Raw genomic sequence first — 15,034 nt, 5'->3', positions numbered from 1 at the left:
AAGCTATGTCCAAGGATATCCCCATCTTATCCCATCCCGGTTCAGTATTTTTAGTGCTCGGTTCAGTTTTTTTATCCAGTTCAATTTTTTGAGTGTTTTGCCTTGCCCCAGCCATGATCAAATAATTATATGGATTTAGGGATTATGGTTAATTTAAGGGTTGTGATTTAAGGTTTAGGGGTTAGTAGTTAGGGGTTAGGGGTTAATAGTTAGTGATCTAGGGGTTAGGAATTAGGGATTCAAGGGTCAGGTTATGGGTTAAGAGTTAGTGTTTTAGGGGTTAGGATTTAGGGATTCAAGGGTCGGGTTAGGGTTTAAAGTTTAGAGTTTAATGTTTAGGGTTTATGGATTCAAGGGTCGGGTTAGGGTTTAAAGTTTATAGTTTAGGATTTAGGGTTTAGGGTTTAGGGATTCAAGGGTCGGGTTAGGGTTTAGATTAATTAGTTTTTTTAATTTTTATATTAAATATGTTTTTATATAATTGTAAAAGAGATAATAATAATTTTAATATATTAAAATTATGAGTATAGTTTATATTATTTAAGAGATATATAATAGATAGACTTTATGTATATTGAATGGCTAATTTAGGATTTAAGGTTTATTTAATTTAGATAATTCTAACTTAACAATTAATTATAGTCATTTTATCATTTGTTTTCTTATTAAAATGTTATTTTGTTCAAAATAAAATAATTTTTGCGGCGTTTTTATAAAAAACGCCACAAAAAATAGTTTTACTTTAAAAAATAGCGAGATTTTTAGCATAGCAAAATAGTGTCGTTTTATTCCGAATGAAATAAATTTTTTAATAGCGGCATTTTTATAAAAAACGCCACAAAAAGTAATTTTAGTTTAAAAAATTAACGTCATTTTATATAGCAAAACAATATCGTTTTATTCTAAATAAAATAATTTTTTACGACATTTTTTTGAAAAACACCTTAAAAGCTAAACAATAGCGCCACAAAAAATAATTTTACTTTTAAAAAATTGCGCCATTTTATAAAATCCCCCCTAAATCCTCATCTTTCCCCCCCTAAAATCCCTAATTTCCTCCCTTGAAACCCCCAACATCACAAACATACCGCCCTTTAAAACTTTTAACTCCATGCCCATTGCTATCTTTTCTTCCTCAACCCCAATTCTTAAACTCGGATATTGACTAAAAAAATAAAGAAGAATCGTTTGTACGTCTCTTCTCTGTCCGTCTTTCTTTCTCTTCTTTGGCTTAGCCATTTCTCTGCTTTCTCTATAATTTCCTTAGCAAAGAAGAGAAAGCAAAGAAATCAAAGTAAACAAATGAAAACCCACCAAAAAATTCAAATCTCTTGTTAGTGTTTTTTTTTGGTGCGTGTGTGTGTGTACGCGCGTTCAAAAAAAGCGAATTATTTTTTGGGTTTTAAGCTATTGAACGGTGAAGAAGATGACGATTGCAAATAGTTTTGATTTGTGGAAAAAAGATGCCTTCTTTTCTGCAGCAGAAGAGGTTCAAGAATCTGCTGATATGCATATTATTTTTTTTAATTTTAAATTTCATGCTTTTTTTTTTTAAATTTACTGGGGTTTGTTTGGTGACATGGATTGCAAAAAATGATTTTTTGGTTACCCGCTCATTACTCCCTCTTCTTCTCATCTTCGTCGTGCACCCTAAATCCCCCAAATAAAAATTTGTTTTTCTTCAGCTGAAATCCCCCAAATAGAAATCGGACCGAGCAGCTTTACATCAAGGAAGAAGAAGAGTCAGAAAAACAAAAGCAGCTAAGTTGCCCTTATGGCTTGTGAAGGCAAGTATTTTTGGCATGTAATTCAGCTACAAAATTTTCAGTTTTTTGTTTGGCAAAAATAGAAAGGCAAATCCCCAAAGCCCTTTGGATTAAATGGTTTTAATTATAGTAAATTTGACTTGCCCTTTTGTTTTACCTTAATCTACTTTTGCTAGTTTGTGGATGCTTTCCCTTTTCGTATTTTCTCTCTATTTTGATCATCTTCCAACAGATCGGCTTCAGATGGGTGAGGTAGTCTCTACAATTGCAAGTAGGTTTGCCTTTGCCGGCTACTCTCTCAATTCTTTTTTATCATTCTTGTTTTGGGTTTTCATTTTTTTCTAAATGACTGACAGCTTCGATGCGCCATTTTTTTGAACTCTTTTTTTGCAGCAAGCAATGGCCCCAAAAGGTATTTGGATTTTAGCTTTTACTGGTTTTAGTTTCATTGGACGTAATTGTTAACTCGATGATGTCTCTCAAGCAAATGCATCAAAGCTAAAAGTTTATATTACTGGTTCATTGTTTTTATAGTTTTAAAAGTTGTATCTTTGGGATTATTATGGTTCATTATTTTTTATTGGAATATGTAGTTGCTGCCCTCTTTGAATGTCAGTAGAGGCCAGCCAATTACAATATCTTTTGAAGTGATTTGTGTTAGATATTATTTTTGCAATGGCATTTGTGTATGCAGGGGCGAATCCATAATTTATTTTAGGGGCCAAAATTGAATTGTAATTTTCTGAGATGTCAAATATATATTTTATCATATATTAGTTTATGATTTTATAATTTTTGAAAGGATTAAGTATACTTTTTTTCCATTTTTTGAGGGGGCCAAAGCATAATTTTCCTTTATATTGATTTATAATTTGATCATATGTAAGGGGTTATAATTTGATCATATTATTGGTTTATCAACTGTTGGGAGATTGTTCTCATAACACTAGCTACTGGTCCATTCATTGTTGCTGCTGGAGGCATATCTAATATATTTCTTCATAGGCTTGCTGAGAACATCCAAGATGCTTATGCTGAGGCAGCTAGCATTGCTGAACAGGTTTTTCTCTTCTCTCCTGGCTCCATTACTTTCAACCAGACTTATTTTTCTTAATGTTGTTAAGTGAATTTAAAATCCCCCATATAGTTTGCTTTATGACCCCTTGGTTTTTAAAGTTTCACAATTTACTTCATATTTGTTATTTTAACCCTATTTATAAAATCTAAAAACTCTATTATATAAATCAGAAAATGCCCCTCCTCAGTACAAAAATAATTAGAATCATGTTAATGAGTTGATATGTAGGGATTTCTTTGACTGGTTAGAGCAATTCTTATGAAATACAAAAATTACAAATGATTCTTTTTAGTAAAAAACAAAGGAAGATTAGTTGATGATGACAAGCTGTATATTATAAAACTAATGGTGGAATGGATCTTTTATCCTTAATCAAGCTGACTTCAAAGTATAATTGCATAATATGGGTACTTCTGAAATTTGAAATTTACTATTTCTAAAGAGCACCAAAACCAGATTTACATTTTTTATTATTTTTTCTTTTCTGGGTTTTGTATTTAATTATATACAGTCACAAAGAGCTCTCTTTGTTTTTTTAGCTGCTGTTGCTTTCTTTTTGCCACCATTTCTTTTCTTTTTCATGGTCTCTCATTTTACCATTTGTTGCCTTCACCATGGAGATGGAGAAAAGGCTTCTCTTTTCACTTCTTTTATTCTAGCTGCGGCTTCTTTTGGATTCCTCTTCAGCTCAGATGCAAGGTATTTCCTTTTATTTATATTTGTGTAGTTATTTAATAAAATGGGTTCTCTTTGTTCGTTGTTTGCAACTTTCTCCATGTTTTGTGAAATTTATGCTTTTCTTGTGATATGTGGTTTAAGGGCATCGATTTTATGAGTTATCTCATATAATCTCTTGTATTTTTAGGCTATTTTAACCTTATTAATACCTCATCTATTCCTCTAGAAAAATGTTTAATCAATGTAGGCCTCATTCTTGCTCATCCTTAATGAATTGCATGCTTTGGTTGTTGATTTTTATTTTTATTTAAAATATAAAGCAAGCCTAAGCTTAGACATCCACAACCTAAACCCCTGCCATACAGACACAGTAACCAACAGGCAGGCTTAAAGAAAGTAATGCTTTAATTGGGTTGTAGAACATTCATTATAAAAATTCTTGACAAGGTATAGACTTGGAAATCCTAGAACCTACTCTTGTCTTGTGTTAGAACTTTAATTATTAAGTCAATATTTGTCTCTGACATATACTCCCAGTTATGCTAGATGTTGGTACTAACAATCTAAAGCTAATTGAAGACCCACTTTGTGAGTAAAATATGTGCTTATTTACTTTGTTATTCATAGAATGGAACATATGAAATGCTTGGTGGTACTTTGTTTTATTTACCGATTGTGGAGATTTCTTTTGACATGTTTCTCTTTGGGGTTTGGACAGATTTAGGACTAAGACAACCAAGGTTAGAAGGGGAAGAATATTTATCAATTATTGATGAGTTCATCGAAGCGGTTTTAACACGTTGGCCTAAGGCTATTGTACAGGTTTCTCTCTTTCAGAAGTAAGACTTTTGTTTTATGCTTATACCATGATGTTTATTTGATGGTTACCCCATTTAGTTTGAGGATTTTCAAATCAAGTGGGCCTTTGAAACTCTGAAATGCTATCGGGAAAGGTTTTGCATGTTTAATGATGACGGACAGGTGAGCACTTGGCCCAGCAAGTTGCTACTTTTATGGATAGGATTAGATTCTAGTGTAACTTAGATTGCTGCAGCATCACTATGAATGCAACCAATATTAGAAAGTTGTGCTTACTTAATTCTCTTAGGGAACTGCTGGAGTTGCACTTGCTGGATTGTTAGGAACTGTAAGAGCACAAGGTTGATCTTTGGATGATTTTCCAAACCACAAGATTGTTGTGGTGGGAGCTGGAAGGTATTTGGCTGACTTATAAAGCTTAGAGCATGTTTGGTTGGGTGTATTGGATTAGCCAATACACCCCTAATCCGTGGGCCCCACTAATCCCCACTTAATCCCGTGTTTGGTTTGATGTTTTGCCTATTACAGGCCTATTACAACACGGATGTAATACTCATTTTCTCTGCTTCAACAACGATTAGCCATTCCGTTCCAAAAGTAAAGATTAGCTAATCGTTTATGTTTTACCCTCCCCAGCCTGCTGCTCCACCCCACCCTCTCCCTCCCAACATCAACAGCAGTTTTCTTCGAACCAAATCTCCACCGTCTCAGATCGCCTGTGAGTAATCCCAACAACAGTTGCCAGAGAAAATTGCCCTTTCTTCAAAAACCCAGCCCTAAATCCTTCTCCTCTTTCAATACTCCATTCGAACAGGTTGTGGCAACAGCAACCGAATGTAGACCATATCACAGGGAATAAAATCCGGAATAGTTTTATGTTTTCGAGGGGGAAGCTTCCTGGTCCTCTTAGGCAACTTCAAATGGATTTGAGAAAATTGATGCTTCCTTATACTGCTCTCAAACTCAAGGTAATTCATTTCCCTCTTTTTTGTTTAAAAAAAATGAAATTTTGTTGTTTTATAAGTTGTCCCTTTAACTAGATTTATTGTTTGTCGTTGTTTAATGGTTGCAGGAGAAGAAAAGGAACAATTTGAAAGACTTTTTGAATGTTGCAGGGCCAATGGGTGTAACCCATTTCCTCGTTTTATCTAAAATCAAAACTTCGCCTGTCCTTAGGGTTGCAAAGACCCCTCAAGGCCCGACTCTCAATTGCGCCCTCGTTGCCCGCAGGATCTTTTCAAGAATCCTCCTTTGGTAATTTCTTCTACTCACACTGTCTCAGCAGTGGAACTTTTAAGGTTATTGTAATTCTTAGCTGCTTGTATAACTTAGAAATGGATGTCTTTTTATGAGCCAAATATTGTGGTGTTTTTTTGTATTAAAACATAACTAAAGAGAGATTGAAACCTTGTTCTTTCTTTGAGTTTATGCCTTAACTTGTATGGAACCTTCATGGTAGTAATTCTAAATATATCTTTGGGCAGATTGTTCTGTTTGGTTTTGCAGCAGCAGATGAACAATTAAGGCTCACGACTATGGTGTTCAAGAACATCTTTCCGGATATTGATATCAACACTGTGAGTTCACTTAGACAGTTAAATTATAGTATTCAAAGTGATCTTATTTCTTTTCTTCTTCCCTCTTTAACATTGTTTGGACATGAAATGTTACAGGTTAAACTCTCTTCTTGCCAGAGGATTGTGTTGATTAACTACAATAAAAACGTTTCCTCCCTTCATGTATATTCAACTGTTTGGCTTGTTTTCATTTTTAAATTACTTAATGCTAGTATATAGAAAATGGATTTGTTATTTTTATTTGGCCTTGACTTTTCCGTTGTATATATTTTGCAGCCTTTTCAAGCAAGGAGTCAGTTGTTCACAAAGGTAGTTTTCTGAATTTATCGTTTCTTTGTTTGGGATCCTTTTTTGGGTAAATTTGCCTTAACTATATAATTCTGTACATTATGGTAAGAGCTGTATGCCTAGATCAACAAATATTTGCTATTCCATTCAAGTTTATGCATACTGAATTGGAGCTATCTTTTTTCTCTCTTATAGTTTCAGCATATGCTGTCTGTCAACAACACATGATGCACTTTTTCCTGTCTTGATGTTTATAGTTTAGTGTTAATATCTAAAATATGGACTTCAGAAAGATGGTAGTGTTGGAGAGGCAGGGACATCAACATTATTGGATGATTCATGGTTTTCTTCTGATAGCTTTCTGCACTGCTTCTGCAAGGTAGTTTCATGATTTTTAGATATGTAGTTGTGCTGACTAATTGTTAGCATGATTATTTTTCCTTGAAATAGTTGAAACCTGCATCTTTTTGTCAAGTTCTGGCATTTAGTTAGAAATAGGATCACCTGACTTATTGTTTCATTTGTACCTAACTTCAAAGTAACCATTTTTTAGTAACATTAGCCTACACCAAAATTGATAAGTAGTTTGATGGTGGAATCACAGGATTTCTTTTCGTTAGTGCAAGATGCTTCAGTTGTTGATGGAGATCTTCTCTCATGGGTATGTGTTCTAAGCCTTGCTTTTCTACGTTTCAATTCTTACCAATTTTATACTTGCCAAAACATGTTACGAACTAGGAAGGTTTTTACACTTCACCTATTTCTTCCGTATAGTTATCCCTTTCCTTTTTTTTTTCCTCCTCTTAAAAGGAGTCAATGGTGACAAATGGAGACTAGGCTTATTATTCATATAGTACTTTTTATCTTCAATATTTAACTAATTAAACCTGATTGTTAGATATAAAGACTGCCTGAACTGTGTGTATATGAAAACCCTTAGAATCCTTGGGTGATTTGGCTAGTATCTGATGGGAGAATGTGGATGACTTTTAGTCCCCTGCAATTATTTATTTGCAAGCGGCAGGTATAAGTAAATTATGTGAAGTGAAAATCCTGAGTTTCAATATATGTGAATTTTGCAGACAAGGAAATTAAAAGAGCTGCTTGAAAATAGTTTAGGATGGGAGTTTCAGCAGAAAAGTGCAGTTGATGGAATCTACTTTGAAGAGAATGATGAGGTCTCTCTCTGATTTTTTCATCTCCATGAACTTCAATCTCTCTCTCTCTATATATGTATATAAACAACATCATCCCTCACCATTCCTGCTTTTAACTTGTGCAGTATGCTCCTGTGGTTGAGATGTTGGATGAGCCGAGCGGTAGCGAACCCACATCTTAGATAGTTACATCATGTCTTATTATTTTTTGTTAATACATTAACGGCTGTGAGGGTAGTTTTCGACTTTGAAAATAGCAAGTCTGTGGTATATCAGCCTATAGGATCAGAGGTAAACAACACTTGAAATTAATTCCATGTATAAATCAATTATCTAAACTACAATGAACTTCCAATCTTGTCTCAAAATTGTGTGATCATGGACTGGGACATATGCTTAATTTAAGCCCTGAAATGCAGTGTTCGATAGATACAGCTATTTTTTACTTGATGTTCTTTTGTTCCATTCTGTTTATCCTGCTTTGGTTAGAGAACTAGATAAGGGGTGATGCATTTATGATGAACTCCTTTCTCAAAATAAAAAAATTGTCTAAAATTTAGTACAATATTCAGAAGATAATAGTAATGGTTATTGAATTTATGTTTATTAAAAATTAATCAATAATTGAGTTGAAGTAAACCGGTGAAATGCTTACAAATAAATATTCTTTTAAGTTTGGATTCAATCTTTAAAATTGCATATAAAAATACCAAAAGATGAGAACACCGTTATATAAATATTTAATTATTTTATTAAAATAATTAACTTAGAAACAAATATTATATTTTTGTTCATGTAAATAATTCTTAAATTTGAATCTAGATAATTATTTTAAATTTTATTAAATCATATATTTTAATTAAAATATATTTAATATTAATTATTTCAAATTATATTTTATAGTATCATATATTATGATTTTAGTAAATTCATATAAGAATATTGATTATTAGAATTTTATTAAATTATATATTTTAATTAAAATATATTTAATAATTATTATTTTAATTTATATTTTACAGTATCATATATTATGATTTGAGTAAATTCATATAAGAATATTAATTATTAAGAATTTTATTAAATTATATATTTTAATTAAAATATATTTAATAATAATTATGTTTAAATATGAGTAAATTATTTATTATTGAAATTAATAATCTTATTAAAATTTAAATAAAATAATTTACCAAAACAAATTTCTGCTAATTATTAAGAATTTTATTAAATTATATATTTTAATTAAAATATATTAAATAATAATTATGTTTAAATATGATTAAATTATTTATTTTTGATAATAAATAATCTTATTAAAATTTAAATAACAATAACAATAATCATTTATCAAAACAAATTTATGCTAAGGGTATTCTGGTCATTTTAGTTTTCTCCATTATGCTATTACACCTCTATTCCATTCAACCAAACACAGTTTTACTATTACGCCTCTATTCCATTACATTCAACCAAACACAGTTTTACTATTACGCCTCTATTCCATTACATTCAACCAAACAGTTGATTTGCTATTACACATCTATTCCAATACACCTCTAATCCAATACACCTCTAATCCAACACACCTCTAATCCAATACAGCGAACCAAACGTGCCCTTAGCCTTTCAATCTTTCACCATAATTTTTCTTTGGCTCATTGCATCCATTCCCTCATAGCTTTATTTCTCATAAAAACTTTTCTTTCTGGCTTCCAGTGCAGGGCTTGGTGTTCTTAGCATGGCTGTTCAAGCTGTTGTAAGGATGACAGGAAATGCAGAAACAGCTGCACAGAACTTCTTCCTACTTGATAAAGATGTACAATTTTGTACCTCCTTTCTAGCTTTTTTCATCCTATTTGTGCAAAGCCTTTTATGTTCTTTTAGATATGTAATGTCCTTTCTCTTGTATAATGAAGATGTGGATTTTATGAACTAATCATGTAAAAATGTTTTGCTAGAAAATCATCTACGGATTTCTTTTTAGTTTCTTACTTCTACGAGAAAATCATTATGGTTTGACTCTAGGAATCTAAATTTTCTTATTTTTTAATTGTGTTATTAATTTATTATTTTAAATTCTAAAATTAAATTCATTAATTTTTATATTTAGTTTTAAAGTTAAAATTTTCATAGAAAATTTAATTCAAATAATATTTTTTTATTTATCCTTAACAAGTATATTTAAAGTTCAAATTTAAAAAATAAAACATAATATAATATTTATCATAAAAATAAATATTATTTGATTAAAATAATTTTTTTAAAGCTTATGTCTTTAGCGGCGTTTTTGCTACAAGCGTCGCTAAAGGTTTGTTCTTTTGCAGCGTTTGTTAAAGAAGCGTCGCTAAAGGTCATGTTCTTTAGTGGCGTTTGTGAGAAAAGCGCCGCTAAAGGTCTTGGTCTTTAGCGGCGCTTAAGAAAAAATGCCGCTAAAGACCATGTTCTTTAGCGGCGTTTTTGTTTGTAAACGCTGCAAACGTTTGTGACGTTTTCGCTAGCAGTCTTTTTTGCGGCGCTTGTGAAAGTGCCGCAAATACCTTTAGTGGCGTTAAAAAGCGCCGCTAAAGGCTTAAAAAAATGCCGCTAAAGACCTGTTTTGGTGTAGTTAGTCTTTCAATTTGTTTGCTCATTTTTAGTTAAACTAATGTTGTATTTAGGTTCATCTACTAATACAAGTTATTTTTCCGTATTACAATCCGACCATATAATACCGCTTAATATTAGTTAAACGTTAGATAACCAGTGAGTCAATATTTGCTTCCATTTTGCTTTATGTGCAAAAACATCAAGGACAATATACATAAGGTATTAATGTAATTAATAAATATTTTATTAAATTAAATTGTTCGAAAAATACAAGTATACTTAAATGAAAATACTACATTACTAGCATTAGATCTCAACACTATAACTTCCCATAACACCCTAACCTTTAAATAAAAAGATAAAACACTTCAACGTGTTCAAATCCATGCACCTTGCACTGTCAACAATGTCGGTTCCAATTGAAATAAGATTTAGTCAACATCCCATTTAATATTGTTTAATAATACATTTATACCTTTTTGCTTTTTTTTTACTTGTTTTATGTTAATACTTAAAAAACCAACAACAAAAAAAAAAAGAAAAGAAAATTAATGGAATGGAACATTTTTTTTTTGAGAATGTGGAATAGAACAAATTATCCTTACTTTGTGGGGTTGGTTAAAATCTTCACAGGTATTCCTACTTCTCATAAATTTCAAATTTAGTTTTTATATTTTCAGTTTTAGAAATTTAATTTCTTTATTTTTTTTTTTAGATTTCAAATTTTAGGTCTACTTATTATCACCGTTAATTGTTTTTGTTAAATTTATTAATTGAAGTTTTAAAATAAGAAAAAAATTCACTTAATAATCGTGTAACTAAAAAATAATATTCTAATAAACTTGAATTTAACAAAATAATAATAACAACATATTTTAACCATTCTAGTTCCTACACCTTGAAATCAAGCTAGCTTTCAATAGGAATTGGAGAGTAGATCATGTCCTTTTACATCCTATTAAAATGAGGGGCGACTTTGTCTATTGAGCATTAGTTTGCATTTTGTCTCATCTACTAAAAAAATGAGCAAATTAATCCCTATATATTAGATCAAAGAGCTTTATGTTAAAAATTTCATGTATTTGTACTGTTAAAAATTAACGTGATTGATAGAATAATCAGATAGTGACATATGGTATGCCACGTATACCTTATGTTGATATACAAAAACTAGTTTTTAACAACAAAAAATGGATGAAATTTTTAATAGAAGGACCAATTTGCTCTTTGACCTAATGTACATGGACTAATTTGTTCATTTTTTAAATAGAGGGGACAAAATGCAATCTAACTTCTAGTACAGGGGACTCTATAGTACTTTTACCACATTAGTTTATATGTTTTAAGTAGGTGCACAAATTTTTCTTTTTCTTCCTATAAATTATAATATATGTTAACCATAATTTTTTCTCCAAACATTTAAATTAAATTTGAATATTGAAATTATCACTTGATAAGATTTTACTTAAATACCACCCCACCTAAATAGAATTATTCTTCAATGGTAGCCTGGAACTGGAATGGAACAGAATAAATTTACCACATAATAAATTTTGGGGTCATTTGGATTCTGGAATTTTAGCAACACCAATGATTCTTTGATTTGAATCAGACCAAATAATAGTTAGCTCTTGCAAGAATAATTAAAATTAAGTCCAAAATGTGAAACTGTATAGTCTTGGATCCATTTTGATTTGTAAAGCATGAAATATTGTGCAAACACAAGTGAAGGCTATAAAATAATAAAACGCAGGAAAGACTTCATAAACTTCAATCTTCCCCATCTTTAAATATATGAACCACTATATATCTCAAACTCCTTTTTCCTTTTTCATTCTTGAATCATGATAATCAAATATCTAAGGCACATACTCTTCTTGCCTCTCCATGTACTGATCTTCCTTGTTCTGAAACTCTTCCATGGAGTTGAACTCATTGGAGTTCTCTGTATTCCCATAGTAACCTTCATTTTTAGTACCTTTGCTTGATGAAAACTCATAGCCATTAGGGTAGTAATTCTCATTCTTCATATTGTGATAATACTTACCACCTTCTACAAATCTGGTGTCACTCATTCCTTGTCTCTCTGTCTCATACCCATTGTTGTTGTAGTTGTCATTGTAGCCATTGGTGTTGTAGTGCCCGCTGTAGCCATTGTTGTTGTAGCTGCTGAGAGTGTAGCCATTGTTGTTGTTGTTGTTGTTGTAATAGTAGTTGTTTTTCTCGTAGCCGCTTTCGTATTTTTCATCCGCAAGTTCCTCGGCGAAAAGATCGTTTTCAAAAGCGGTGGGAGTGTTGCTAGTGGTGACACCCTCTTTTGCAGGGGGAAACATGCCAGAGCCATGACCATAGAGGCCATAATAAGGATCTTGGATACCAATGTTAGCCGGTGCCGTTGCAGGTGCCACTGTCGGTGCTAGTACCGGCGCCGATGCTGGTGCTGGCGTTGGTGTAGGTACCACTAGAGGAGAAATTTTGGCCCCAAGGTGGAAGATCTTGCTAAAGAACTTGCTCTCCCTAGCTTGAATCTGGACAGAAGAAGAAAGCAGCAGAAAGAAGAATAAAACAATGTGGTTTGCAAAGGAAGCCATAGTAAGAAAATTAGAGGAAATACAAGTGTATGTTGATGGTGGGAAGCTACCATTAGTGACCAAGTTTGTTTTATAGAGATGGTTGGCGTGGTGATGGGCGGGAAATTATGCGCCGATCGAGGAAAGAAAAAGAAGTGGGGGAAGAAAATAATGATGACAAGTAGGGCATGGGGCATGTGAATGTCCAGCAATTGAGACACCTAAAATCTTTGATTTTCATCGGTCAATAAAGAGATCATGCTTCGTATAACTTTCTTTTATTTAGGCTCCTTTTCCTTTTACTTTCATCAAAGGGTAGTGGGAAAGGAAGATTTGGAATGTTTCAGTTAAATTAGTTAAACATATTTATGTTACATTTTTAAATATTTGAAGAATTAGTTGATTGAATTTTAGCTCGATTGATATTGGTATTGTTGTCAGTACAAGAGAACATGAGTTCGAGTGCGTTGAAGCATATTATCTTCCTATTTAAGGGTTGGGGAAGGATTATGAGTAATTCTAGATATTGTATAAAAAAAACAAATATATATTTAAAGAATGAAATTTCAATATTTATATTAGAAATTTAGCATGATTGCATGTGGCAAAGGTTAAGAGGTTGATAGGAATGAGATGAGATGATTAGTTAGTTAGGAAGACATGGTAGTGATTACTCCTTTGTTTTAAGTAATGTTGAAGGAAGACTTTAGATGTTTAATGGTCGGAAGCTTGAAATTCAAGGAGCTGCCTTTTTTGGGGGAGCTCCGCTTTTTGACCCTTTAAAACTCCGCTCCATCAGGAAACACATAATTCAGCAGCTACCAATTTTTTCATTTTTTCATTTTATCAAACATAGTCATCAATGATGTTTGAATCGGACTAAACCAGTTACTTGAATCGAGAACCAATCCAGAGAATGACATTGAACCAACTAAATTGAGAATCACTACGAATTGGTTGAACCAATAATTAAATTGATTAAACTTCGATTTCTTAATCCGACCAATCAAACCGATTAAAAAATTGTTAGAATCATGTCAAAGCTAATTTAAATATATAATTTTGTTGTTATAATTTATAAAATAATTGTTTATGTTGTTGATTATAATTTGTATTTATTTAAAGAGATGATGTCACATTTGGTACTTATACTTTTATAAAATGCTTAATGTGGTACCTAAACTATAGAGCCGTTCATGAGTTGGGTTAAAGCTCGGTTCTAAAAAAATTTTCATGCACAAGCCTGTGTTCGGATTGGCCCATCCAAAAAGCACATTTCACTATTAAAAAATTAAAAAAAATATTTTAATTGATATTTCATAATTAAATTTAAATTCTAAAATATTTTTTATTGTTTAAATTGAATTCGGGTTGGCTCGAGATCTATTGAACTATCAATATATGTTTTATCATGGTACATATAATTTTTATAAAATATCCAATGTGGTACTTGAACTAACAATATGTGTTTTATTATGGTATATAGTGTTAACAACGTTACTAAATTGTAAAATCAACCGAAAATTCAACACATAGATATATTTTTTTCTAAATCATCAAATTCACGTAGATAACACATTTCAAATTTATATTTTTAGTAACTAAGCTCATTTCCATTTATATTTGGGACTGAGCTTTGAACAGTTGAAGGTTGACGTAAACGAAATCAAGAAAAGTAGTCAAAAGTTGATGGGAGGAGCATATATGTGCAGATCAGAGGTATTTGGGTTGCTATTATGGGATATGGGTATGGGGTTTTCATTATTGGGTCACAGTTGTGGGTCATTTATGTATTAGGGTGTAATTCGGGTTTCATATTTTTGGTTTCTAAATTTAACATCAGTTTCTAATTTTGGAATTTTGTTTATATAGCATAATTTAATCTTAAAAGAAGGTTGTTGATGTCAACTTTTGCTTAAAAATATCATTTCCAACTCATCATGCTAACATTTTTTTCATTACATTTTTAATTGAAATATTTAACAATATTAATTATTTGGAATAATTAATTAATAATTATATTATAAAAATAAAAAAAAGATTAAATCACGTTAAATTAAATTAAAGAAATTAAATTTCAATCTCAATTTCAAAAATAGTAAAGGAATGAATATCATAATTTTACCTAAACTTAAAAGCAGCCAATTGTCCAGTTAAATGCCTTAAAAGGTACAATGATAGATTTAACCTTAATCTTTACATATTTGATCAATTTGACCATTGTTCTTTTTTAACTAAATTTGATCATTAACTTTTTAAAAACAGTCGAATTTGACTAGTAATATTTTTAAAAGAATCAAGTTGTTTTTGTTAACAAAAATACTAACTACAACATTCAATTTTTAAGCATGATAGCTCTCATGATAATTCACGTATATTTATGCTATTTTTTAAAATTTTTATGAACTTTTAAATTATTTGTTGGAGTAACATATAAAACAAATAGTGTCATATTAGCATAAAGTATACATAGATTGTCACACAAGTTGTCACATTAATATCGTTAAAAATT

General features: G+C 31.2%; 1 protein-coding gene and 1 pseudogene across 1 annotated transcript; one reads left to right on the top strand and one right to left on the bottom strand.

The window, feature by feature from the left end:
- Positions 1-1,044: 1,044 nt before the first annotated feature.
- LOC107942700 (peter Pan-like protein) lies at positions 1,045-7,808 on the top strand (annotated as a pseudogene).
- Positions 7,809-11,811: 4,003 nt separating this feature from the next.
- On the bottom strand, positions 11,812-12,543 carry LOC107907823 (protein E6). The gene has a single exon (XM_016835137.1). The coding sequence runs from the start codon at positions 12,541-12,543 to the stop codon at positions 11,812-11,814; it is 732 nt and encodes a 243-aa protein (XP_016690626.1).
- Positions 12,544-15,034: the final 2,491 nt, after the last annotated feature.

This window comes from Gossypium hirsutum, chromosome D02 (assembly GCF_007990345.1).
Source record: "Gossypium hirsutum isolate 1008001.06 chromosome D02, Gossypium_hirsutum_v2.1, whole genome shotgun sequence".
Taxonomy (NCBI): Eukaryota; Viridiplantae; Streptophyta; class Magnoliopsida; order Malvales; family Malvaceae; genus Gossypium; species Gossypium hirsutum.
The sequence above is the reverse complement of the archived record's forward strand: the minus strand, read 5'-3'. Positions and strand labels throughout refer to the sequence as shown.

Coding starts and splice junctions, on each gene's coding strand:
- LOC107907823 (XM_016835137.1), bottom strand. CDS start 12,543: ATGGCTTCCTTTGCAAACCACATTGTTTTATTCTTCTTTCTGCTGCTT.